Raw genomic sequence first — 26,455 nt, forward strand, 5'->3', positions numbered from 1 at the left:
ATGTATATACCTAGTTATGTTAAATATCACTATTCAAGAAAGAAAGACTGACAATTACCTTTACTTATATAAATGTTATTCTAGGTAGAAATATTCAATATGAATCTTTAAAATGTATTCTTTCACAAGATCACAGGTACACACTTTGGTGTGTGGGGAGGATTACTCATATTGTTTATGTTTTTGTTTTTATAACTTTATAAAAAATAACATTTTTTTACTTTGCTTTTTTATTGTAAAAATAAAATAAAAAATCCCACCTTTATGCTGACAAAAATCTACACATTTTTTATAAATACTAATAGAAAGTCATAAATTAAATATAATTATACATTATAATACTTTTTCACATTTTTAATCTTATATTATTTAATTATATTTGCATTTTGTTTGGACAATTTGATCAAGTATAAACCATTGATTGATTTCCACCAATTCTTTCATGTAATATATAACAGGATCATTTCACTGCAGACAGTTTTTCATTAAATATTTTCTTTATTTTTTGATATAAAATAATCAAAAAATTTCTTGAAATTTTAAATATGTCTGGAAGGGATTACAAAAATATCCTTTTAAATCTCAGATAAGGTGAGCTCACATAGTTTGCAATCTTGGATTTATAACAAGAATATTTAGCTATTCATTGTTAAGATTTTAATTATTTAACCTAAGTAATATATTAATCAACTTACTCATTATTATGCTATCTTACAAATGCATGCAAAATAAACCAAAGCAATAATACAAATTAAAATACAAATTCCATAATTAAATACTAAAATTAATTTACACCACCTTTAAAGATATATTCTGCCAACATTCCTGAAAACAGAAATGTTGCAATCTTTCCTTTTAGCAAATATATTTAGTGGTAAGCCATTTTCTCCCTCCAGCAGATCAAACATTATCTTCCGAAATTGCCTCAATCCAGCTTGGTAAATATACCATTAACAATTATTTATTATTAATCATAATTATTTATTATAGAGATTATCATAATGATGAAATAAATAATGTTAAAAGAATTTCATTTTACATCCCAATGCTCTAAATCAGTGAAGTATACCAATAATACTTTTGGGTGTTCTCTTGGTTCTGAAAGACTATTTATTTTGTCTTTTCATACTTTACTCTCTTCACTTGTTAAAGAAAAAACTTTGGAGTTCTCTGTGAAACACTAATGAATATCATTCTATTTTATCAAAAAATTAGGACCATATTCAGTGTCATCCAATTAGTTTAGAGCTAACATACCTGATATATAAAAATAAGGATCACCAAGACTACACTTCTACAAAAATTTTCTTCATTCAAGTCTCTCTTCCATCCTTTTAACATGCCCTAAATCTGTTTCAGGATATTCTCCCATGCATGGCTATTGTATCTGGAGTGCAAAACTACAGATAGGCAGTAGGTGGCAATAAAGAGATATTGAAAATGCTTTTTGCTGTCACCAAAAGGTCCTCCAAATTTTTGGAGACCACATATGGTTGTCTTACTCCACACTTTTGGGGGGACATGTGAAAAGGAGAGATAGTATTGGTTCTATAGGCAGATGCTGCTCTTGTAGCTAACAACATTGGATCCAAATGTGAAATAGGAAATAAGTATCTTTCACAACCACTCAGGTCCTGTTATGTTGCTATTCCAACATTACAATTGTCAGTCCTGTGGTCCTTCCACTCATTGTTGAATGTTTTCATTTTTCCTGATTCAAACACACTAATCCTGAGAAGGACAAATCAACAAGCAAATAGAAGCAATCTCTTTGCATATTCCAAGAAATTTGTGAATTGCAGTTGGATTTTGTTTGTTGATACAGTATTGGTTTACCATTTGAAAATGCAGTCAGTATTTCAACACAGTATTGATTTTTACTCAGCTTTTTGATTATAATACTGAATATCAAATTGCATTTATTTCTATTGGGCTTCCTCTCATCCACTTAATCCAATGTTTTCTTATTTTATAGGCAATGTTGGGACGTAGCAATAGAGAATCATCAGCAAGAAAGAAGGAAGAGGAGGAGGTTCAAAACAGACATAGATTGATCCCCTTTGGACGTAAAATCTATGAGTTCTACAATGCACCAATTGTTAAATTTTGGTTCTATACTGTAAGGAGCAATTATCATTTTACCTTTAGTGTCACTAATTTGTAAAGACTTTATTCTTCAGTATGTTTACATTGTATAACTACTCTTTGTAGATTTAGAGTGGTAGTCTTTATATGCCCTTTTACTAAGTTTATAAAAATCTACTGAATTGGGTTTAAATTGTTAGTTAAACTTTTGCACTGATTATGTTTCTTCATGAACTGATTTGCTTCTTATATTCATTTAAAGAGACTAGGCAATGATGTATTTGCTTCGCTTGCAGTCAAGGAATTGTACAGTCTTTTAAAATAAATTCATAAAACCTAAGTATAGGATTCCATACTATGCAGTGAAACTCTTGTATTTATAAAGAATTCTTTAACTAAAATTAGCCTTCTTGTAGGAGAACTTTTTTTATTCCTAAAAATAAAGAATCAGCTGAACACTTAACTCCTGTAGGCAGGTAAACTGTGTTTCTCTCTTTACAGATGTTTTACATGGGGTACCTGACGCTGTTTAATTATATCGTTTTGGTGAAAATGGAACGTTGGCCTTCCATGCAAGAATGGATAGTTATCTCATACATATTTACAATGGGAATAGAAAAGATGAGAGAGGTAATACTATTCTAAATACACCTGTTCCCTGAGGTTTTTCCTAAAGATCAATCTGTTACTGTAAATAAGATCAGATGATAAGATGCTCTCATCAACAGAATGTGGGGTTTTCTTCTGGCTTTGGATGGTGCTGTGGTAGGTGCTGTGAAGAATTGAGATGCTTAAAAATAATGGAAGTTACACCCGGAAGGGAAAACAGGAAAAAAAATGCTGCATTTTTTTCTGTTTGCCAAAACTTCCAATGGAATACAAAACCCCTAGTACTGACACTTAGAGTCCAATCCAGTCACCATGGTAGTTTATCTTTCCTTTTAAGCAAACTACTGTATAACCCAGGGGTAGGCAACCTTGGCTCTTTTATGACTCGTGGACTTCAACTCTTGGAGTTGAAGTCCACGAGTCATAAAAGAGCCAAGGTTGCCTACCCCTGGTATAACCTTTAAGAATTTTCTGATATCTATGGGCACCTGTAGTTATTGTGACAGAACTGTATATACAAATTGATTTTATTTAACTGACTATTGATTGCTAATTTAATTTCTACTTTTGTAAAAACCCCACAAGTCATAAGATTTGACAGTATGTCAGTAGGTAAAATTTAACGGTGAACTTTAATGTGCCTTTCTGTAATGCAGTAGTTCTTTCCCCTGCAAATAATTTATATGTTTCCCAATAGGGGAAATTTGAAATGCATATTTATTCAGAAAAATGCCTCAGAGTGGCATTTATTATATCCAACACTGTCAGAAGACACCAGATTGGAAAAAGCCATAATAAAAGTAATGTTAGTGTATGCCTGTTTTGAGGAACTTACCAACGTTTCTATCTTTCACTCACACTTTTTAATTATGACACTCACCTTGTACAACAAAAAAGAAATGACACTATTACTTCAGATGCATGATCTGACAGAGCTAGCTTGCAGGGACAAAGCATTCTTGTCTTCATGCAATGGCCTTTGTTTGTTTTCATAAAGCATTCAGAAGCTTGGTTCTAGCTGCAAATTGTCTGGATTACAAGGAAGCAAATTGCAAGAAGATCCTGAAATATTTTGTTTGTACAGTAATGATACTGTACATGGTATTCAGTATGTGTATTTGTGTATGTGTGTGTGTGTGTGTGTGTGTGCATATACATATACTGTACATACACACACACATACACATATATATACATACACACATACATACACATATATATACATATGCACATACATACATACTGTTTATGTATATTAGAGTCAGTACTAATGATAGGAACAGACCTCAAGTACAGACCATATAAATTGAATGACAAGAGGTGGGGGAGAGAGAGTTGAGTCCTGTGGCTCTCTGTATTCTAAAACTCTGTTACAAAACCAAGGAAGCTATTTCACATTGCCTTACTTAGCTGGCTCCCTTATGTCCATATTCCATAAGGCTTGTGGTAGTCCTGTGAATAGATTGTGACATTACAGATCAGGATATAGTTGTCAAATCGTTCATCATATTATTTTTGACCCCAAATCTATTCCCTTTCCATCTCTAGATATTAATGTCAGAACCTGGGAAACTACTGCAGAAGGTGAAAGTGTGGCTTCAAGAATACTGGAATGTTACCGATCTTATTGCCATCCTCTTATTCTCGGTGGGCATGGTGCTTCGCCTCCAGGATCTGCCGCTCAGGAGTGATGGTCGTGTCATATATTGTGTCAACATTATTTACTGGTATATCCGATTGTTAGACATCTTCGGGGTGAACAAATATTTGGGGCCATATGTAATGATGATTGGGAAAATGGTAAGAAAAAGTTACCCATTCTTCCTTTTTGTTCTGCATGTTATAAGTGAAAACAGTAGAAGGCGGTACTAGTTTCGTACAATCTTTAGGGTGAATTTTGAGCACATCTCTTAAGTACTTCTCTGCGCGATGCAGCTTCCTTTTGTTATAGCATAGTATTCAGTATGAGAAAAGACATATTTTAATGGCAAGGCTTTTGCATGTTTCTTCTTTTCCTTGTCATAGTTATTTGGATCATTGATTCAGATAGAATTCTATGGAAGTTCTGTGAATTTGGACCACAAGTCTAAAATTGTTAGCATTATAATCACTGTTTTTATAGAAAACATATACAGATACATTCAAATGTCACTCAAAGTATGGATATCTGGGAATGGGATAGAAATAGCCCTAATCTATTTCACATATAGGCTAGGATAGTGGGAGTAATCACAGTGTATACTGAGGTTATAGGGAAAAAGGTTGCTAAGTTATGGGATACAGATTTCACATTTCACTAAGGTGACATGGATCTCATAGATGGAACTGGAATAAAAATTAAGATAATTCAAGTCTGCTTTTGCTATTTAAGAGATGGAGTAGTTTAAATAGTAACAAATATCTTAACACCTTATTCGTTATTTTGGAATCTCTTTATTTATCACAGAACTTTCATTGCATGTCTAGTATAGAATTATGCAGGAATAATACATTTCAGTAGGGTCAATAAGATTAAGGGGTTGAGATGTGAGGAAAACCAATAAATATAAAACTGTGATATTTAATATAAAACTGGATTATTTAAAGTGGTAGATTAGCAATGAAACCAGAGTCAGGGTAGTAACAACAACAACAACAAAGAAATATTTGGAAACAGCAGAATGGAAAAAAAACTTGGGGAAAAAAATCACAAAATGCAAAGACCTGAAAATGGAAGTAGAATGACTGTGGCAAAAGAAAAATAGTACTACTAATAAAAGGCACCTTGAGTGCAATTTCAAAACATCTGGAGCACCATTTGAACACCATTGGCATGTTGATTTATTCCAACATCTACCAAAGCAGCTTAGTTAACTGACTCATTTGATATAGTGCTAATTGTAGCATAGGCCATAGGCCAAAATGCAATGCATAGTCCCATACCCATTGCACAGGGGGGGGACATTTCTTTTTACATGCATATCAAAAAAGGGCAACCCATATGCATCTATTTTATTATCATGCATATCTAATCTTTGACTTACTTTGCAAAGAAAGCATTAAAGCATTCTTGAGATGGAGTGAGATGGGTTCCTCAGCAATACTTGAACATTATATCACATCACATTCTCACAAAAATGTAGAAACATGGAATTTTCCCAGGAGTGACAGAAATATAAGGTTTGCAGGTTAGCACATACTAGAGTAGACCTAGTAATGAGATTTTAAATTAAAATATAGAGCTGATTCACACATTCATGTGCAGCAATTAATTCCTTACAATAAAATATATGCCCAGCTTCCACTCAAACATATTATGGGTGTGTTGATGCAATAACAAAGTTCTAAATGGCATTACTTGATTTGGCACTTGTTGAAAGGAGCACCTCAGACATGATATGAGTGAAATTTTTGACTCCTTGTCTGTCGAATCCAAGAACAAAAAAAACAAGAAGTTGCTATGCACTGGGCTAGTTTTCTCAGTACTAAAACTGAAAGTCAGATAATATTTACCTGTGCATGTGTGTGTGCATAGACAGACAGACAGACAGATGAGATTTTATTAGTTCAGTTGGAAACAAGCAGAAGCAGAAACAACCAATAATAGTTCCAAAGAATCCACATTTGTATTTATTTTGGACCGTGTATTGCTGCCTTTGGGCTACATATGGAAAGGCAACTTCTGTACCATTTTAAACGTAATACTGTATTTCTCATAATATTTCTATTATGAGTTGCATGATTAGAAGATCTTGAACACTAATGGCACATAATACTGTAATAGCCAAAGATCCAGCACAAGTACTTGAAGATTACCATGACAAGCCAAGCAGCTTACATAGTGTGTTAATATAGGCAGATCCTTAAATCATTTGACCATTATGATTTACAGACAAGTTGAACAATTCTGCAGAATAAAGTGGCTTTCTGTCTCTCTGTCTCTTGTCATTTTTTTTCTTTTCTTTCAGATGATAGATATGATGTATTTTGTCATTATTATGCTTGTTGTTCTGATGAGTTTTGGTGTTGCAAGGCAAGCAATTCTCTTCCCCAACGAAGAGCCATCATGGAAACTGGCAAAAAATATTTTTTACATGCCCTATTGGATGATCTATGGGGAAGTGTTTGCAGACCAGATAGACCGTAAGCAAGTTTATGATTCTCATACACCAAAGTCAGGTATCAAACTTTGATCAGGTGATGTCTTACGTGATTATTGTTAACACTCTCAATAAATGGCTCAAGATAGAGGACTCAAACATTACAGGAAAGTATGAGATATTTAATCTGTTAATCTCAGAAAGTGAAATCAACATTTCTATACCACCCAGGCTGTTTTTTTCACTTTTAATACCTATAAATCATATTCATAGTACACATATACTTTAGTGTTCTACCATTTAATTAATCATTGCCTTTCCCTGAGAATCACTGATAATGCTGAGAGGGCCCAAGGACTCCTCAAAGAGGTCCATATTTGAGAAGTCTTAACAAGATTAAATTTGTAGTGTAGATTATATCAGTTGCCATCCATTAGTTTAATGGTGGAAGGTACAAACCCTGTTTGCTCATAGACCGTTCAATTCTAGAAGTTAGTGCACCAGTTCTAGATTTTTACCCAGCATTGAAGTTACAGTGGTATTGCACTAATCTATGCCATATTTTTGACCTGTTTCTACCACCCTGTTTTGGTATATTAATAAAATAATAGTTATTTAAAAATATATTGTGAGTGTCTGTGCATTGAATAAGGACTATAAACCACTTTGTACTTTATTTAGAATGGATGGGGTATTGTGCTGTGGGTTTAGACTGCAACCTGTGAATTCCCTGAATCAAATTCATTGTTTGCCATGAAATCACTAGGCATCTTTATGAAGCCACTCTCTCATTCTCAGTTTCCCGAATTGTAATTTTTGGATATTAAGTTGACTTATATTACAAGGCAGTTCCAAGAATTTCACCTCCATACCTGAGAGCATTACACAAATATGAAAGTTCATTTTTGTGTTCCAAACCTGGAATCTGTTTCCACATATGTTGTAAGAATTCATTTGCCTGGCCCTTTGCAAACATCGTTCCTTTTTAATGCATCTTCCTGATGGCTTTCTGTGTAATGTGCCAGAGCAGATCATGCTCACATGAAATTTTGGAGCTGTGGGAAAGAACAAGAAGAACTTGTAACCTCCATAACACAGACAGGCAGGTAGGAAGAATATGGTTAGCTCACTTCTGCTTGAGAGCACAAGGATGGCATTTAAAGGTCCAAATTCACTCTGAGCATAGTTAAAAACTTTTTCAGCTATTCCCACAGATCTGTTGTGATGTCAGATGCTTCTTTCAGGAATGAGTGTGCTTCTATAATATACCTCAGACTCATGCAAAATTCAGTTACATAAAATATAGAAAGAGACAAGCAGATTGGTTTTCCCAATTCAGATTTGAGGGTTCTGGTTGTTGTTTTTTTAAAAAACCATTTTTGCTGCATTTTTATTTAACCTCTTCTTCATTTCATACATCCACCGGAAGGAAGCATATGCTGCAATACCCTTATGTATACTATTTTCTTTCCACTATTGATTAAAGGAACCTATATCATTCTCCAAAGAGAAAGAGAGAAAGAGCAATTATTTCTTTCCTCTTGCAAATTATGCTTCCTTTTTGTTCTCAGTTATAATGCGGAATCCAAATGAACAAAAGTCCTTCATGACTTTAACTTTCTGCTTAACTATATATTTACTTTTTTGTTCTGTATTTGTGGTTTAGGAAAGCCAAGAAGTGGGAGAGAAGTAGAATCCCAGACTGTGGAATTTCTTTTCATAAATGTCTGTTCCTCTACAAGTGGCCATTTATTGCTGTTGTACTGGAAAAAAAATATCTATTGGCATAGTGCAACATGTTCCACAGCAATTTGGCTGAGGAAAACATGCTTTTTCTTGCCGTGTGCTGATTCTAGTTTAGAACCCTGGAAATGGAGAATGAAAATGACAAGAGCAGAACATGCTGTAGTTCTCTTTGAACAGAGGAGCATATGTTTAGAGAACTATATGCTACATCTGTTTTAAATATACACCTATGACTGAACTCCTAATGAAGCTGCAGAAGTGATTATTTCAGCATGAAGTGCTTCATACTGTACTATCAAAAGTCAAATTGTGAAAGGCCATGTATCACCCTCCTCTGGAGGACCTGATGATAGTTAATTGAGAATTAATGAATCCCTAGGTTGTTTTAACCTCAGCATCCAAACAGAGAAGGCAGAATTTGCCAGCACTTGTGTAATGCAAACAGCCTATTAAAAATCCCTACGATTTTGGCTAATTGCTTAGCAAAATAGCCAGAGGATAATGTTTGCTTCTAAGATAGATTTCTATACAGAATACAAATCCAAAATGCATAAAGAACTAATATAGTCTGACTGCATTTAAAGGATAGTTTTGTTCAGTCGAGTTATGTAAAGGTTGGAAAATGTCCCAAGATAGGAAAAATTGAGATCTGGAGGAAAAAACAAATAGATCCTTTCTGCTAATCTAGGACTTGTAAGTCCATCTTTCTGCTTCTGTATATTTTATGTTCAATCTATTTATTATTTGTTAGATATGCCATGGAAAAATATGTATCTTTGTACAAAAGAGAAGATATTAAACAACATACTGTTATTTGTAAATTCAGGGTACTATTTTCTCACTTTTTGGAAAAAAAGTATACAGTATTAATCTCCACACTGGCCTAAGCTAAATCAGCCACAACTTACTATGCAAATTATTATCTTTCTGAATTATCAATCTACTGTATCTATCTTAGAGTTCAGTACCATTTATTTAACAGTGTATGCTATACATACATAGATTCAGGTTTTTCTTTACTTTGCATTGGTATTACTTTTTCTTAGTTATAAATTCTGGGTTCCTTTTAAAAACCCACATATCTCTCACTATTTGTATGATCTTAATTTTATAAAATATTTCGCTGAATTTGAGAAATATACCAACTCTTATGTAAGACTCTAAGATAGGTTTGGCTTTTTGTTTCAATCTTTTCTACTGGTATGTGAAGCATGAAATCTGGCTGTCGGGTTAACAAGCAATGTCTCATCAACTGGCAGCCTCTTCATTCAATGAATGTGTTCTATATTTCTCATCACTTTTTTTAAACAAAGCATTTAATGATTTCTGGGCCAATGCATGTTTTTTGTAATTGGGTTCTGGTGATGGGGTATCAGTAAATAAATATTTAAATTCTTTTGGAATGGGAAAAACAATATCTATGGCTGGATTGCACTGTTAAGTTTTGAGCTTCATTTATAGAAATGGTAATTCCTTAAAGTAAGAAGAATATTACTATTTGAGACTCATGGAATCTGGTTTTTAGACTTCTCGCTGTTGACTTGGAAGAGAACACAGCCTAGTGATCACTTCATGTCTATAATTAAAAGGGTTTTAAGTAACGAAGCAAAGTGGCAGTGTGGAAGAGTATCCTGAATGATATTTTGAATATCAGGGAATAATAAGCAATTTAGATACCCTATCATCTTGCCCAGACCATTTAAGATATGCATAGGATAAGAAAACTACCTGAAATCATGATGGTCTGCTATCCTGTATTGCTCTGATTGCTTGCTGTTCCATCCAACAATGATTGATTGAGTGTGCTTTTGAGTCATGTTTGATTTATAACAACTTTAGTTTACTTGGCAATATTTTCAGAAGGGGTCTGCCATTGCCTTCTTTCTAGGACTGACAAAGAGTGAGTCCACCAAAGTCACCCAGCAGACTACGTGCCTAAGGAAGGACTAAAACTCCAGCCTTCCGGTTATTAGCCCAAACTGTCTCTCGTTCAGAGACACATAAACTAAAATCCATTCATATTTGCTTAGTATCTGCTCTATTAAAATTCAGCAATTAATTAGAAAGGCAACAGGTCTTCAATAAATGTTCATCTGATCACTATAGGTTTTTCATGGTTGTTGTTTTTTTAATCTCTGTCCTGGCAGCTCTGTTAAGCTTTATTAGTTAAATATTTGCTACCACTGTGATTTTTTTTTTATTTGGTCACAACATGAGAAAAAAAATTGGTCTGAATTCTTTCTTGTGTCTGGCAAGACTTGTTAGTATTATATGCAAGGTGTGAAAAACCTTGTGGAAAACCTTACTGGTGTGGAGCCATGTTGATGAACATATTTAGAGAACTATACTACAATATGTTTAATCTACAGGTTCATAAACCATTTTCCCCTCCTGAATGCATTAGAATGAAAAACAGGGGAACAGGGAAACAACTGGAATACACAGGATCTTTTTTCATTCATATCTTCATACATGAATTTAAATCTCCTCTTTTTCACCCTCTACTAACCTTCTTATCTGAGTAGAAGAGAAGACTATTTCTTTAGCAATCATCACTTGACAACACTTCAGGCATTGTTTATTAGATGAAACACCTTTGCTTACCACTTGGCTATCTTATTAGGAGGGCCATAACAAAGTAAAAGAAAATCCATTATTTAATTTAAGACATTGGTGTTTCATATGGCACAGTTGTAGGATTCTGGAAGTAACATTACTTTCATTTCTCAAGTTTTAATTTCTCTAGTTTTACCTAGAATACATTTATGCTGCTGAATGGCAGATTATATACTCCAGACCAGCACCAGCCTCTCTTCACAGATCTGCACACAAGTTACATTAAAAAAAGTTTAAGGTGTCCTATTTTATTTTTTTTAGAATTGAAGAAACAACGTTTTATGTAAATATGTGTTTGAGGCACTTAGGCTTAACTCACACGCAGATGTAGTTGGAAGATTTGCCTTTCCTGAACTGACTAGACCAGGGGCCCCAAACCCCAGGCCACAGCCAGCTACGGGACAGCCAAAGCAGTGGGCAAGCAAACAAAGCCTCATTTGCACATGTGTGAGATTTCAGTTGTGTGTGCGAAACCATTCCCTCCCCACCGCCAAAATTGCTCAAACTGCTGCCATCACCAGACCACAGAATCAAAAAGGTTGGGGCCTCCTTGACTAGACATCAGGAATTATCTTTATGAGGAAGCAAGAAACTACACAAACAATTTGGAAGGAAAAAATAAACATAATGCAGAATGATAAAGATCAGAGTGTAATACACCATGGAGTACCTAATCCAGGGCAAAGGGTAACTTTTTGAAATGTCCAGATGGAATCTACTTACATTTTGTTTTTATGAGGTTTTCTCTACACAGAAGTGCAAAGCAATGATATTCATGACTTTAAGAAAATAGAATATATCTCAGGGATAGCCATTGAGCCAAAGCCACAGAAGATAAATTATGTATGTTTTTCTCATAAATTTGGAGAAGTAGAATGACAAAAAATTACCCACTGAGAATTTGATATAGTGAAAATTAACTTCTAAGATGAATAAATGCTACCAACTAGCCTGCAAGCTGAAGAAACACTATTCACCACTGAATATCAAAGTTCAATGCGTTATCCTTAAATCAGAAAAAAGAGCATTGCAGCTGTTGCTTCAGTCAGCACTGGACAGAGTTTTACTATTCCCCAAGAGTGGGCTGGTAGTACTTCCAATTTAGAATATTATTGTGCATAAGGTTATTTTATTACTCCAGCTAATTCTCCTACCAAGATTGTCTTTCCTTTCTTGTTCTCTAAGCCAATTCATGCTCAAATGCTTCACATAGTCTAAATGTACAAGGAATTCCTGGCAAAGGATACTTTGGAAATGTGAAAACTGCTGTTCTCTTTCAGGAAAGGGGCATTTACTTTCTCTAAATGGCTCTGGGGAAGCATCAGTGAGCCTTCTGGTCTTTGGGCAAGTTGCTTCCCAAACGATTTAAGCTTCAAGGAAAGCAGCGGTTTCAACTGTGTTTAGGAGATGGCTGCCCTTAGTGACTTTTGTCTTGGCATTTGTTCATTTATTAACATGAGCAATAGTAACAGTAGTAGCCTTATCGTTTGCTTATAATATGTCATAGTAACATTAATATTGTGATGTGTTCATAAAAACATCTCTCAGCCAGAATCCTCCCTTATAAACTTAAGAGAAGCACTTTCAGATAATTTCTTTGCCTTGGTGGGATGGTGAGAAAGGACCATTAAATCTTAAATCTTACCTTAAATCTTCCACTCCCAAAAGAGAAGAGAGGACATTTTATTCATCCTAAACTTTTCTTACAGTACTTCAGATTCTCTCATTATTTCTGAATTTGATTGTGTTATTTAGAATTCCCTGAGATGTTCTCCTTTAGTTACTCCTTTAGTTACTAATAAGCAGGCATATACATAGAATGAAGGCTACTGCTAAGCTTGTAAGCCGCCCTGAGTCTTCGGAGAAGGGCGGGATATAAATGGAATTAAAATAAATAAATAAATAAATAAACAAGGTTATCTGAAGATATGCATTTGCAGTAATTATTGCTGTCAGTTTAAGTTTCTCTCCCAATTCTTCAAAGATCCTCTGAAATGTATCTAGTGTCATACCTATAGCTTTCAATTTATGAGCTTCACTATTTTTCTTTCAAATCTATAATAAAAATATGGATTCTTAAAAATAAAGAATAAAGAACAGGTTTATCTCTTTTTTTCCCAACTTGAAACTTTAATGTCAAATTTCTATACGATCTCAGCATACATCTCTTTCCTGGTAAACTAAACAATTTAGGTTCCATTGAACATATCATTTTATTTAACTTATTATTTCAAAAAAAATAGCAAAATTTCCAATATTATAAATTCTTCTGGTTCATTAATCTATTTAAAACTTTCTTGAATTACATTATTTATCTTTTTGCCCTTTATTTTTTTAAAAAAGTTCTTTAAATTGTTATTTAATTTTTCTTCTTTTGGAGGATGAAGTTCTACTCATTAGGTAATGTGGGGTCCTTGGTGCTCTCTGTTCAGTTCAGTTCAGCTCAACATTGAGCTGCAAATATCTTGTATCATCACAAGATAGTTTTTTAAACTTTTTGCTTAGTTCTCCTTTAACTTTGAAAACATGTTTAGAAAGGAAAATTGTTGAATCCCCATGTTCAAAAGTAAGGTAGACCAATCTAATGTCCTTAAAGGCTTCACCCGGGCTGATGGCTTTCCTCAATTCCCAGTGCTCAGACCTTGTGTTGACCGCTTTCTCAGGATCTCCTCAAAAGGAATAGCCATCCACAGCACAACTGGGCAAACTCTCATCCTCTCCTTACCTGGAGAGATTCTGTTAGACAAGGCTCATGCCTAGTTCTTTGGCCTTTGCCAATGCATCATTTCCACTTATCCAGTGATGTCTTAGTTCACCAATGTCTCACTCAGAAATTTCACCTATTAGAACAATTCCATTGTTTGAAATCTCTATTATTAGCCAGAGGCCAGTGGAACTGTCTTCTTCCTTTCTTCTGTTTGCATCAGGCAGATTTGCCCATCTAGGATGAAAAGCAGGCTGAACTTCAGTATCTGTATTAATTTTGAGGAAAAACCTATTTTGTGAGCCAACATTTTTCTCATGCATTCTGTGATATGAAATAAGGCTGCACCTGTTAACATTCTTTCACTTCTTCAACAGCTTAATTTACTGGATGTTTCCTTGTTGTACAAATTCTCCTTATTCACTGCTATATTGGGAATGTGTGAGAAAATAACCAGGAGTAGGAAAGGAATAGCTTTCTTTGCACCAGTGACACTTCCTAAAAGTAGCAAACTGAACTATACAGTATTGGTGAGGAAATGTATTTGCTGTTTGGGTGAACTAAAATAGCTAAAGTCATCCCAAATTAAAGATTCAGTTAATTAATAAGAAGGTATATTTTCTAAACTTTATCAGCATTAAATAAACTATGTCATTTTGTCATCTGTTTTTTTCAAATAGCTGGTAAAATAAGGTAAAATGTCTGCTCTGTTGCCTATAAATCTTACCTGCCTACCTACACTTGATTTTAGGATACTGATAAATATCCTAAAGTGGACTGAAATAAGTTGGCAACAAAAATCCTATTGTCAGTCTACATATATTACTCATATATATTATATCCATCAAATGTTCCTTTTTTAATGTACTCTCATTTGATACTCCTGATATATCCTAGTTACCAAAAAGCAAATGGATGTATAAATAACATTTCACACAGATGTTTTTATCAGTTCCTAGCACATTTAAAAGAGTGAAATTTCAGAGCACATAGTAAATACCTAGAAATTGGCAGAAATGCCAAACTTTTTAATATTTGTCATTAGACTAGTTTAAAGCATCTACCAACAGAGATTATTTGCAATGGCAAAAAAAATGTAAGTATTCCGTGACAGAGTTTTAGAGTACATGATCAAGGGTATCTTTTCCAGAGGGTAAATGTCCAGAAATGTTTAAGATTTTGAAATATAGTGCATTCTGCCATCGTTTCTTCTTAAACATTTATTTTCTTTCGCCTCCTCTCACCTGTTTTTCCTCAGCTCCTTGTGGTCAGAATGAAACTAGAGAAGATGGTAAAATAATTCAGCTTCCTCCCTGCAAAACAGGAGCCTGGATCGTTCCTGCCATAATGGCTTGCTATCTTTTGGTTGCAAACATCCTTCTGGTGAACTTACTGATTGCAGTTTTTAAGTGAGTTAATAAAATATTATATATTTCTCCTCCATCCATAACAGCCATGCCAAACTTTTTAATATTTGTTACCAGACTGGTTTAAAGCATTTACCAACAGAAATTATTTGCAATAGCAAGAAATGTAAGTAATCTGTGGTAGTTTTAGAATACATAATCATGGGTATCTTTTGCAGAGGGTAGATGTCCAAAGACTTCTAAGGTTTTGAAGTACAGGTGATCACTGGAGTGCCGCGATGGACAGAACTTGGGAGACTAGTCAAACACAATTCATTCAGCACCATCGTAACTTTGAATAGCTAGTCACTGAACAAGTAGTCATTAACCAAGGACTACTTTTCCTGTGACTGTGTGGCTATTTCTATAGGCACTATGCATGCCTTGACAAAGATGTAGCTGTTTTAAAGAGTTCCAGAGAGAGGCTACATTTGTGCAGTCTGAAGGAACTTTGCCTAGTTCTGCCGCAACAAGAACACCCAGTTATAGAAATAAACATATAGTGTGAAAGTTGTGATTTTGTTACAGATAAATACACTGAAATTAAAAACTCTGATGTGTTTCATATTCAATCAGATTTAAATTCATAAACAGATTTTACTTTTACTTTTGAATAAGAAGAGTCTGTATTTTAGGATAAAGCTTAATCTTCCAAGCTAGAAATGATGTGGAAAACAAATAAAGATTTCCAATTTATGTTGTTTTTAAATATATACCTGAAGATAGCTTTAAGTTTGATCAAAGTCAAAAAGTGCTCAAAGGATGCAATTAAGCCTTGTTCCTCACTCCATTTTTCTTTTCAGTTATTTTGGGTGCATCAAGCTGTGGAGAGCAGATTAAATTAAACAAAAGTAACCTCTATTGAACATTTCTACACTATATCTGCCCCAATCAACTAATATCAGGAAGCGTTTCCTGCACTATTTCCTATCCTTAGACTATTTTCTACCTGTAGAAGGAATTGACATATTGGTGATATCCTGAGATATGGATTCATCAAGGAAATCTCCTTCCTCCCTATCTGCTGTTTAATTAAAGATAAACCTCACAGGCCGGCACAAAGTTCAGCAATTTTGAGGCAGAGGTGCAGGGTCAGTAATAGCATCCAAAATAGTTTGGTAATTACCAGAGCAAGCAGGGCCCACCAGCACTGCCAAGAGTTTCCATACAGTAAGCTTGCCAAAGAACACCCGGTGTATTTGACCAAGACATGAGGTTAGGTTAAAACAGTCAATTGTATTCTCCAGTTATCTATCTCAGTACTGAGGCACAGCCTTCTTCTGGATGCCGTCAGTCACCTCACAATCTTTTCCCCAAGTCCAAATTTAACTCAGCATTTCAGTGCTTTTACTTGCACTTGAGGCCCACTGGCTGTCTTAGTGAAGTGGGAAAGAATGGAGGTTGTGGTGGTGTTGCATCCATGCTACTGAGATGACGTAAAACGATGGCCAGTGTTAATCAAAAGAACATCTTGGAAACTGGTTCTATAGCTGTTACATTCAAATGCCGGTGTGAATAGATATTGCTTTTAGAGGTAGATACTTCTTTTAGAGGTGGAGGTAGATATTTCTTTTGGGGGTAATATTTTTATGCAGAAATCAAAAATGTTGTATATGAGTAAAATAAACGGTATAGTAATGTAAACGTAACAGATACTGTTATGAATAGTCCGTCCAAATGAGTGCTGGAATTGACCGCAGATGCTAATTGTACATACAGTCTAAAATGTATTATTTTTCAATGCATAGAACAGGTCCCAATATTGCATATGTTTCAAACAGAATTCAGCAGTTTGTCAAAAGCCTATTCCTTTTTCTATTCCTATTTCAGCAACACGTTTTTTGAAGTTAAGTCTATATCAAACCAGGTATGGAAGTTTCAGAGATATCAGCTTATTATGACTTTCCATGAAAGACCAGTCTTACCCCCTCCGCTAATCATCTTCAGTCACATGACCATGATATTTCAGCACATTTGCTGTAGATGGCGGAAACACGACAGCGATCCAGATGAAGCAGATTACGGGCTCAGTAAGTGTCATAGGCTTTGTGCAGAATTACTTGGACAAAGCTGTTATGCTTCATGAGGGCACAGGTTTCACTTAGATACACAACCACCTATCAGCAAACAACAATTTCAGCTAAAGAATACACAACCAGGAGTTATGTGTGGTTATGTGTGGTTTTGTAGTACAGCAGCCTGTGGGATACTGTATATTTGGAACCCATTTCTTAGTCATAGCCTGCAAAGTGAGTTTTGGAAATCTAAGGCTGAAAGCAAATCCATAGGAAACTACATACATGCATACATCATACAATTTACCTTTGAAAGTAAGCAACGTTCTGCAAAGGACAGAAAAAGATTGAGGCATAGTAAGCAGAAGAAACTAAAAGCAAGAGATAAGAGGAAAAAGGAAACTTAATTGAATCTCGTTTCCACCATTGTTCAATATACCTTTCCATATCTTTTATATTATTGAAAACTATGGTTGCATCATCCATTTATAAATTACTACATTGTCTTTTGTTATTGAAAATTCTTACCTTTTGTCCTTTTGAGGAGTAATCAGTTCCATTCAGTCTCCTCAGTTTTCTTCTTCGCAAGTTTTTTTTTCCTTTTATATCATCATTTTGCAATTTATTCATTCTCTCTATGAATAAAAGCTTCACCTGCATTGAAAGTACACAAACATTCATTTCCCCAGCCAATACACTTCTAATGTCACTTCCACCTTTCCTAATATATTTATCCATAAATACATTAAACAATGTAAGGAGCATCATGTATACTTGTTTTGTCTTGGATTGGGCCTATTTGGTTTATCATAAGCTTTCTATATGAACATACAATAAACTTCTCACATTTGCAGTGTTCTTAATGGTTTGTTAAAAAGTTCTGTGTCTGTTCTGACACTTCTTGACTAATATAAAACCACACTGCACTAACCCCATTTTGTTCATTGCCTCCTTATATCCTCTCAATCAGATTCTGTGACTTTTTCAAGTATCCCTATAACACATTAATTCTTAAATTGTTTATGCATTCACTTTTTCTACATTTCCCTATGTACGTGAGAATAAAAGCATATCAAATAGGAGGCACAGAAGCTCTTGTTGCACATATAGTACACATTTACACTGCATAGCTACTTGATAAGCCAATTACATCCATATTTTAACATTTCTGTTATATGTATGCAGTGCTATCCTTTTTCACAGCATTTGTGATTTCCTTTTTATCAGTTATTTCTTAAAACAGTTGTTTCAACTTTAATTAATATTGCTGTACAAATCTCTCAAATTACATTCCCTTACTTCAGTGTACCTCAAAAGGTTTTGATTATACAGGTAGTACTCAACTTACGATAGTTCATTTAGTGACCATTTGAAGTTACAACAGCCTGAAAAAAGTGATGTCTGACCGTTTTTCACGCTTATGATCATTGCTGCATCCCCATGGTCATGTGATTTACATTCAGATGTTTGACGTGTGGTTCATATTTATGATGGCCACAGTGTCCCAGGGTCATGTGATCACCTTTCGCAACCTTCTGACAAGCAAAGTCAATGGGGAAACCAGATTCACTTAACAACTGTTTTACTAATTTAACAACTGAAGTGATTCACTTAACAAATGTGGCAAAAAAAATTGTAAAATGGGGTAAAACTCATCTAACAAATTTCCCACTTAGCAACATAAATTTTGGGCTCAATTGTGGTCGTAAGTCAAGGGCTACCTGTATTTAATTTCAGAGTTTGATAAACAAAATATGTATCAAGCCCTAATTCACCTATTATCAGCTTTGTGGTCTTTTTCATTGAAGAAGACTGGAACTGAAGTCCATATCATATGTATCTTATGTATATAAAGCATGGGCATAGTTGGCTAAAGTCAGAGTAAAACAGGTTGCAATTCCCAGTCCAAAATTTCCACAAAAAAATTTTTAAGGCAACTATACATAGAATTAATCAATAATATTTCCTTGGCACGAGCATCTAACTGGTCTCTAGGTATTATTAAAGGGATTGTTTTCTTTAGGCTTATGCTCAGACTTTGAAATTTCTTATTTTCCTAGTTTGGCCTATCTTCAGTTTTTGTTTTGTTTCTGTTTCCTGTTTTCTGTCATTATGCAAAATCATTTCTATTTTCACACGTTTTCTAATTTGATAAAAATGTTGTTTTAAAAAAAATCCAGACATTGTATGTTCAGATTTATCTCTTTATTTCTTTTCTTTACTATTTTTTACTTCATTGTACATTATTGTTTCATGTCACTAATACCAACACTGCTACAGTGGTTAACAAACTGGTCTAGATAGAGGTAAATCCAGGTTAGGTCCACCCTCAGCTGTGGAAGTTTCCTGAGTATAGAGGGAATAGGGAATGGCTTTAACAGACAAAAGAACAAGCTGGTACCAAAACTGCAGTCAGATAAGTGGGCCTTGAGCCTAGATCAGGGGTAGGCAACCTTGGCTCTTTTATGACTTGTGGACTTCAACTCCCAGAATTCCTGCTGGCTCAGGAATTCTGGGAGTTGAAGTCCACGAGTCATAAAAGAGCCAAGGTTGCCTACCCCTGGCCTACCAATAAACTAACTTGAGCAAAATGTCTCAGACAAACTCCCCCCTAGTTTGCATGAAGATAAAAGAGGGAGCACATTCAGACTTGCAAGATTTTGTTACTATAGCTGTTACAATGAAGGTAGTTCTAAGTTCTAACTTACATGACATTGGTTTCTTACTCTGCTCTGCCTTGTAGGGCTGATACTGGGTGAGCTTGGGCCAGTTATTGTCTCTCATCCTATCTTATTTCACAGAAGTTGGGATAAATTCCCACTAATCCAAACATGCAGATCTAATTCTTATAGTGGGAAACATTGTACAAATTGGGCTCTACAAAGATACGAACAACAATGAATACAATAACTCAACTTACAGTCATCTTTGCTTGTCTAATAACCATCAATCTGAAGTCCTGCCAGTACTTACAGAGACATACTGCTCCCAATGTCCTTAGTGATGGGACAATATAGACATTCTCCTATCTCTTTTAGTACCCTGACTGAGATTGTAGAGGGTCAAAAGAAGAAAAAATGATGGAGTCAAGTATCACAGCTTGCGCTATCTGAATAAGCTATCTGACAAATTGAAAAATTGTCTGGTAGGTGGGAGTTAGGGCACAAATTTGGGAAAGCGGAAGTAGAGCTACAAATCTGAGACTCATCAAAATGATCTATATATGAAGTTACTTATGGAGGGGGATTTAGTTATTAACTGTTGTTTATTGCCATGTATTGTCTCCTATAGAACTTTTTATAACTGATGATGAACTGAAGAAGGTTCATGATTTTGAAGAACAATGCATAGAAGAATATTTCAGAGAGAAAGATGATAGATTTAATTCTTCCAATGATGAGAGAATCCGTGTAACTTCTGAAAGGTGCACAACATTTTCTTTGGTTTTATATGTTTGAAAATTGTAAACATAAAATTTTTCATGTTGTTGTTTTAAAATAAAATAGTTTTTAAATGTTCCATATTATTTTATTGGCTACAAACTAATAGTAATCAAAAGATGGTAAACCTATTTTGGAATTGTAATAAAAGTGGTATTATACAAAAAAATACTCACAAAAATTAAGCATATTTCCAGGCAAAAATGCCTGGTTTAGGTTACACTCTAAATTTATTTCTCCAGGTATCACTTGTTGCCATCATATTCATTTGACAAGAATTAGGCACTTTTCCAATTTTGCTGGCAGCTTTCAAAATCTGTATAGCTGTGCAATTTTAGCAGTTTGATAAATCAGTTACTACTATCTATAGATTTAGTAACTACTAAGGAGTTTGCCACATAAAACCCATAAAATGGGTATATTTCTATACCAGAAATCAGTATTTTTGTCTTTGTGTATGTGAGCCTGCATAACATGCAGTAGATCTGTAAATCTCATGTTTACAAATCTGAAGTCTATAAATTACAATATGTTGCATTAATCAATCATGTTACATTTTACATTTGTATAGAACAGCCTATATTTTAAGATACGTAATTTTTATTTTTTTTAAAAAAGGACATCGATGCATCTGACAACTTTAGTCAGAAGCAAAAAGCAAATTCTTGTTTAAATATGCGTTGATAAAATCATTGAGGAGGCAAGCATTAAATAGATTTATCATTCCAGTTACCCAGTAACCTATTTTTAATTGTCTATTTAAAAAAAGAGGATTAATTTTCTCAGTCTGCGTATCAGTATATTAATGGCATACTATCTATATTATCAATTTTCCTGATTTAAGTAAATTGGTTTAGAAATAACCAAGTTAGCCTGCCTGCCCTATTGGATGTTAGCAAAACATTTTTTTTCCTCCCTTTTCTTCCTGCAGAGTAGAGAATATGGCAATGCGATTAGAGGAAGTGAATGAACGAGAGCATTGCATGAAGGCCTCACTTCAGACTGTAGATATACGACTTGCTCAGCTTGAAGATATGATTGGACGAATGGCCACAGCATTGGACAAAATTACTGGTGTAGACAGAGCAGAGGCCAGTAAGATACGGTCTCGAACATCTTCTGACTGTACTGACACAGCTTACATTGTGAGGCAAAGTAGCTTCAACAGCCAGGAAGGCAACACATACAAACTTCAAGAGAGTATTGATCCCACAGGGGAAGAATCGATGTCTCCCACCTCTCCAACATTAACACCTCGAATGCGAAGTCACTCCTTCTATGCGATGAATATAAAAGAGAAGGGTGGGCTTGAGAAATTTGAAAGTATTTTGAAAGAACGGTCTCTGAGCCTTCATCGTGCCACTAGCTCTCACTCAGTCTCAAAAGAACCAAAAGTTTCTTTAGTGCCTGTCAGCACTTTGTCTATTGCTCCAGATTCTCGGAGGCCTTCCTCTTGCATTGATATTTATGTGTCTGCCATGGATGAGCTGCAGTCAGGAATAGAGCCCCTGGACAGTTCAATGAACATCCTTGGGACCGGAGACCCCACTCTTCAAACTCAGATAACTTCCAGCGTTCTCTCGAGTAGCGCTTATGTCAGTGGTACCTCTGGTGATAGAATCTCAGGCAGAAGTATTGAGTATGAAGAACCTTCTTCACTGGAAACAAGGGTGTTTTCTTCAGATTATTCCCAAATCACAGACAGCCAAAACCCCTGGGAGTTGGATCCCCCCCTATATCACACCTTAGAGCGTTCAAAAAGTAGTCGATACCTGGCTACAAGCCCCTTTATTTTAGAAGAGGCACCTATAGTAAAATCTCAAAGTTTTATGTTTTCTCCTTCCCGGAGCTATTTCAGCAATCTTGGAGTACCAGTCAAAACAGCAGAGTACACTAGCATTACCGACTGCATTGATACAAGGTGTGTCAGTGCTCCTCAAACCATTGCAGAAAGGTCAAGTTTTCCTGGAATCCATGGAGATAAGGTGGATGACCTGGGATGCTGCCATCCAGAGAGGGAAGCAGAACTAAGTCACCCAAGTTCTGACAACGAGGATGCTGAAGCCAAAGATAAAAAAGCAGTTTCCTTGTCACCTCAAGATAGCAATACATCTAGGACCTTGTCTAACAATATTCTGCTTCCTAAAATAGAGCGGGCCAATAGTTATTCTGCGGATGAATCCAGCTTACTCTATGTGCACACACGAAAAAGCTACTCCACCAGTGACAAACTTGATAGGCAGCGCAATGCAGCCAGCCTTCGAAATACATTTCAGAGGAGCAAGTCATCCAGACCAGAAACTACAGGAGACACCTTGTCAATGAGAAGACTCTCTAGAACAGGTGCATTCCGGAGCTTTGAGAGCAAGTATTGCTAGAGATGATGTCTGCTCTGTGGTCCTCTTCTTGAGCAGAATGGAGTAACCTCAGATTATGATGTGTCAGCAAACAGCTGGCTTCTACCACCAGTCAAATTAGCCCTTTTTAATCTCAGTGTCAGGCACCAAGATTCTGCCTCTTGATCCAGTTGGCATTTGCACTTAATAGGGGGTGGGATGGGTGTGAGGGAAGATTTTAAAGACATTATTTTTAAAAAGCTTTATGACATCGTGCATAAATGGGTAAATAGTTTGAGAAATCTGCCTTTCAAAATAGAAATAGATTTTTTTTAAAAAAAGAAGCAAAATAACATGCATCTAAAGTGGTGTTTTAATTATGATTCTGTTGTTGTTTACATCAGTACATTTGTGATAACCTGTGAAGCAGTATCTTTGAAATTACACTATAGAAGACAGACCTATCAATTCCCGTTTTTCACTCTTATGGTTCACATTTCTTTTTTTGTACTGACAACTTGTAGTGCCACAAATATATTTTCAAGAAGGGAAGTAAAAAGATGCCTTTTATATAGCAGCATGAGGGAAAGGGGGAAATATATGTAATACATTACCATGTGGTTCCTGTATTAAACAGGCTTTTTCGCACAGCTGACCAAGCTCAGGAAGATTGTAATTAAGTGGAATAGTAAATACTTATTTTTGTAATTACATCTATTAGTTTAGAAAGAATTTCATGGAGCCTCCTTAAAATGTTACACAAGAGGATGACAACAGTCCAGAGGCAACATCATATTCTTACTGTTCTATACAATATTTCTATCTTTTTTTTCAAGTATTTGGATTCCATTGGGCATATTTGCATTTATTTAATCACTGCATTGCTCTTCTAATTGTTCCACCATTTATTGCTGGATATATTGAATGATGATCTTCTCTTACAGTATTAAAGGACTGACTGGTTAGTTAGCCTAAATGAAATTAAGACTGTTTCAAAAGCCATTCCTTTAAGTATGCTTCCATTGTCTAGAATGGCAAAGAGAAGGGATTTTATACCATGTAAGCGTGGAATGTGAAAGTCTCATTGTCCTCAGGTCTACTCCTCAATAATGTTTGCAATAACCCTCCTGGGTGCAAGAATTAAGCATGGCTTCTAGAGGATAATAGGCAGATGGCATAGTTATAGAGATTCAATTTATGTATCACTCACTTCGGTGATATTTTAGAAAACATTTTAAGAATTATTTTGAATTGGATATTTAAATTCCTTTTTCCAATTTTAAGCATTCAGACTAAATCTATGTATGTAAGCAGTCTTCCAAAGCAACATAGAGCAAGGATACTCTCCATTGTTTTGAGTTAAGGCTTCTATTAACCACACAAAGCTTGGCAAGGATTAAGGATTCTGGATGTTCTCCAGAACTTTGGAAGGCACCAGAATAAACGCAGAACTCTGAAAGTTTCCAAGGTCCTAATTCATCTAATAGTAGCTGGGAACAAGACACAGCCACAGATCTTTTTGAACACAGCTGTGCATTGATTTCAATTATAAAATGTAATGCAATTTGCCCCACTTAACTGACCTGCATGCCACTCTTTATCTTCCTTATTATCTCAGTTATTATTCTATAGTTTGCCAAGACATTTTTAATATGTGCTTTTCCATAAAAATAATTTATCAAAGATCAAGATATATGCCTGGATATATCCAACATATCTGGATACATGGCAAGCAGGATACACTTATTAGGTTTATTTCCTAAACTGCTTCTAAGACCCAACTTTAATTCAGTGTTGTAAATAACTGCACAATGCACACTTTTATTAGAGCTTTGATGTGTGTGTGTTTGTGTGTGTGTGTGTTTGTGTGTGTGTGTGTGTGTTAGAAAAAAACTTTTCTACAGGAAAGAACTATGGTGTGGAAGTAGATGTTTTAGTCATTAGCCATTCTTTTTCAAATGTGTATCCTGTCTCATGTGGGATTTCAGATGTCTCTACCGAAGCCAGATTTTCCATACACAAAATGGTTTCTAAGGAGGGTTGTTTTTTTAATCCACTACTAATGCCTTTTTTCATACTATCACAATCATTCCAGATTTTGTGAGATATGAAATAATCTAATGTAGTTTTGAATAGGGTATATAAAGATAATTCATTCAAACAATATTTCAATGACTTCAGATGAAATAGGCCTATTTTAAATAAGTCAGAATGTATTGCCATTTTTGCCCATTTCTGCTTTGGACATAAGCCCAGACTAGATCAATGTTATTCTTTTAAACTACTGAATTATTCAATTTCATTTGAGCTGATTGTGTAAAAGAACTCCTAAATGGATTCATAAAAACAATTCAAATCATCCATTGAATTTTCCCGTTTGTCTTCCATGACAACATACTGATCTACATTAAGCATACCTATGTAATGATAATATATGGGCACTAGCTTCAAAACAAATTGACAAATAGGACTCCTGATATCCCTATTCCTAGTGTGAGAAAAGCCAAATTCTGGCAGGAGTGCCAGCATTTATACTTTTTAACACAAAAATAGCCGTTTCTGCAAAAGCACAATCTTAAGATTCACTTCTACATGCTTCCCAGGAATGGAACCTATTTTGAAATAACTGCAAACTTGTAAACAAATGCAAAGGCATATATTGTGGCTTTGGTTAAGAAAAGTGTATTTGAATGTGTATTTTTCATGAATTACCACAGGTGACCTGCTGTTAAAATCACAGAAAAAGAAACATTGTTTAGTATGGCAGTTTTTTTAAAAGTTACTAATAAAAATATTCCTTGCACACAGGAACAAGAAGGTAGGAATCTACAAAATCATTGGAACTACAAAGATAATTCTTAGAAATTATACCTATTTTAAAATCATATCCCATTGAACTTACAGTTTATACATATGACAAGAATTGTATTCTTTGTATAATTTATAAAGCACACTTTAGCATTCCACTTTAATCACCAGGACTGATCATGGATATTATGTCATTTGATCTCCTGTCTTCTTTATTGAAAAAGTATATACAGGATCAATTAATAGTTGAGAATATGTTTTCTGTTAAGATACTCATAAATTGAGATGCTGTATGGAGCTTAGAATACAGCATTATTAAGCTAGAAGGTGCACTTTTGACGGGCAAAATTGGAAATATTTCCATAAGCTATCAAACAGCAATAATCGAACAGTAAAATGCTCATTTCTGCATAGTTGATGCTGCTAACTCAAGAATAAGTAAGCAAATAAAGTATTTTCCTGCTAAAAATAGAACATGAAAACAGATGTACCCTTATTTTCATTTTTTAAAAAGATTGTACTTATATCAAGATAAATGCATTACATTGAATAGTGAAACTAGTGATGTGAATGATCCCATTTTCTCTAAAACCCTGATGGCTCTTTTGATA

General features: G+C 34.9%; 1 protein-coding gene across 1 annotated transcript; it reads left to right on the forward strand.

Moving 5' to 3' along the window:
• Window positions 1-1,969: 1,969 nt before the first annotated feature.
• On the forward strand, window positions 1,970-23,078 carry LOC308662736 (transient receptor potential cation channel subfamily M member 3-like; the record flags this gene model as incomplete). Its single annotated transcript, XM_081318879.1, has 8 exons — window positions 1,970-2,119; window positions 2,587-2,715; window positions 4,243-4,494; window positions 6,642-6,852; window positions 15,098-15,248; window positions 17,076-17,275; window positions 20,552-20,684; window positions 21,632-23,078. The coding sequence occupies exons 1-8, from the start codon at window positions 1,979-1,981 to the stop codon at window positions 23,076-23,078; spliced, it is 2,664 nt and encodes an 887-aa protein (XP_081175005.1). The 5' UTR covers window positions 1,970-1,978.
• Window positions 23,079-26,455: the final 3,377 nt, after the last annotated feature.

This window comes from Vipera berus (genome assembly GCF_964194415.1).
Source record: "Vipera berus genome assembly, chromosome: 2".
Classification (NCBI taxonomy): Eukaryota; Metazoa; Chordata; class Lepidosauria; order Squamata; family Viperidae; genus Vipera; species Vipera berus.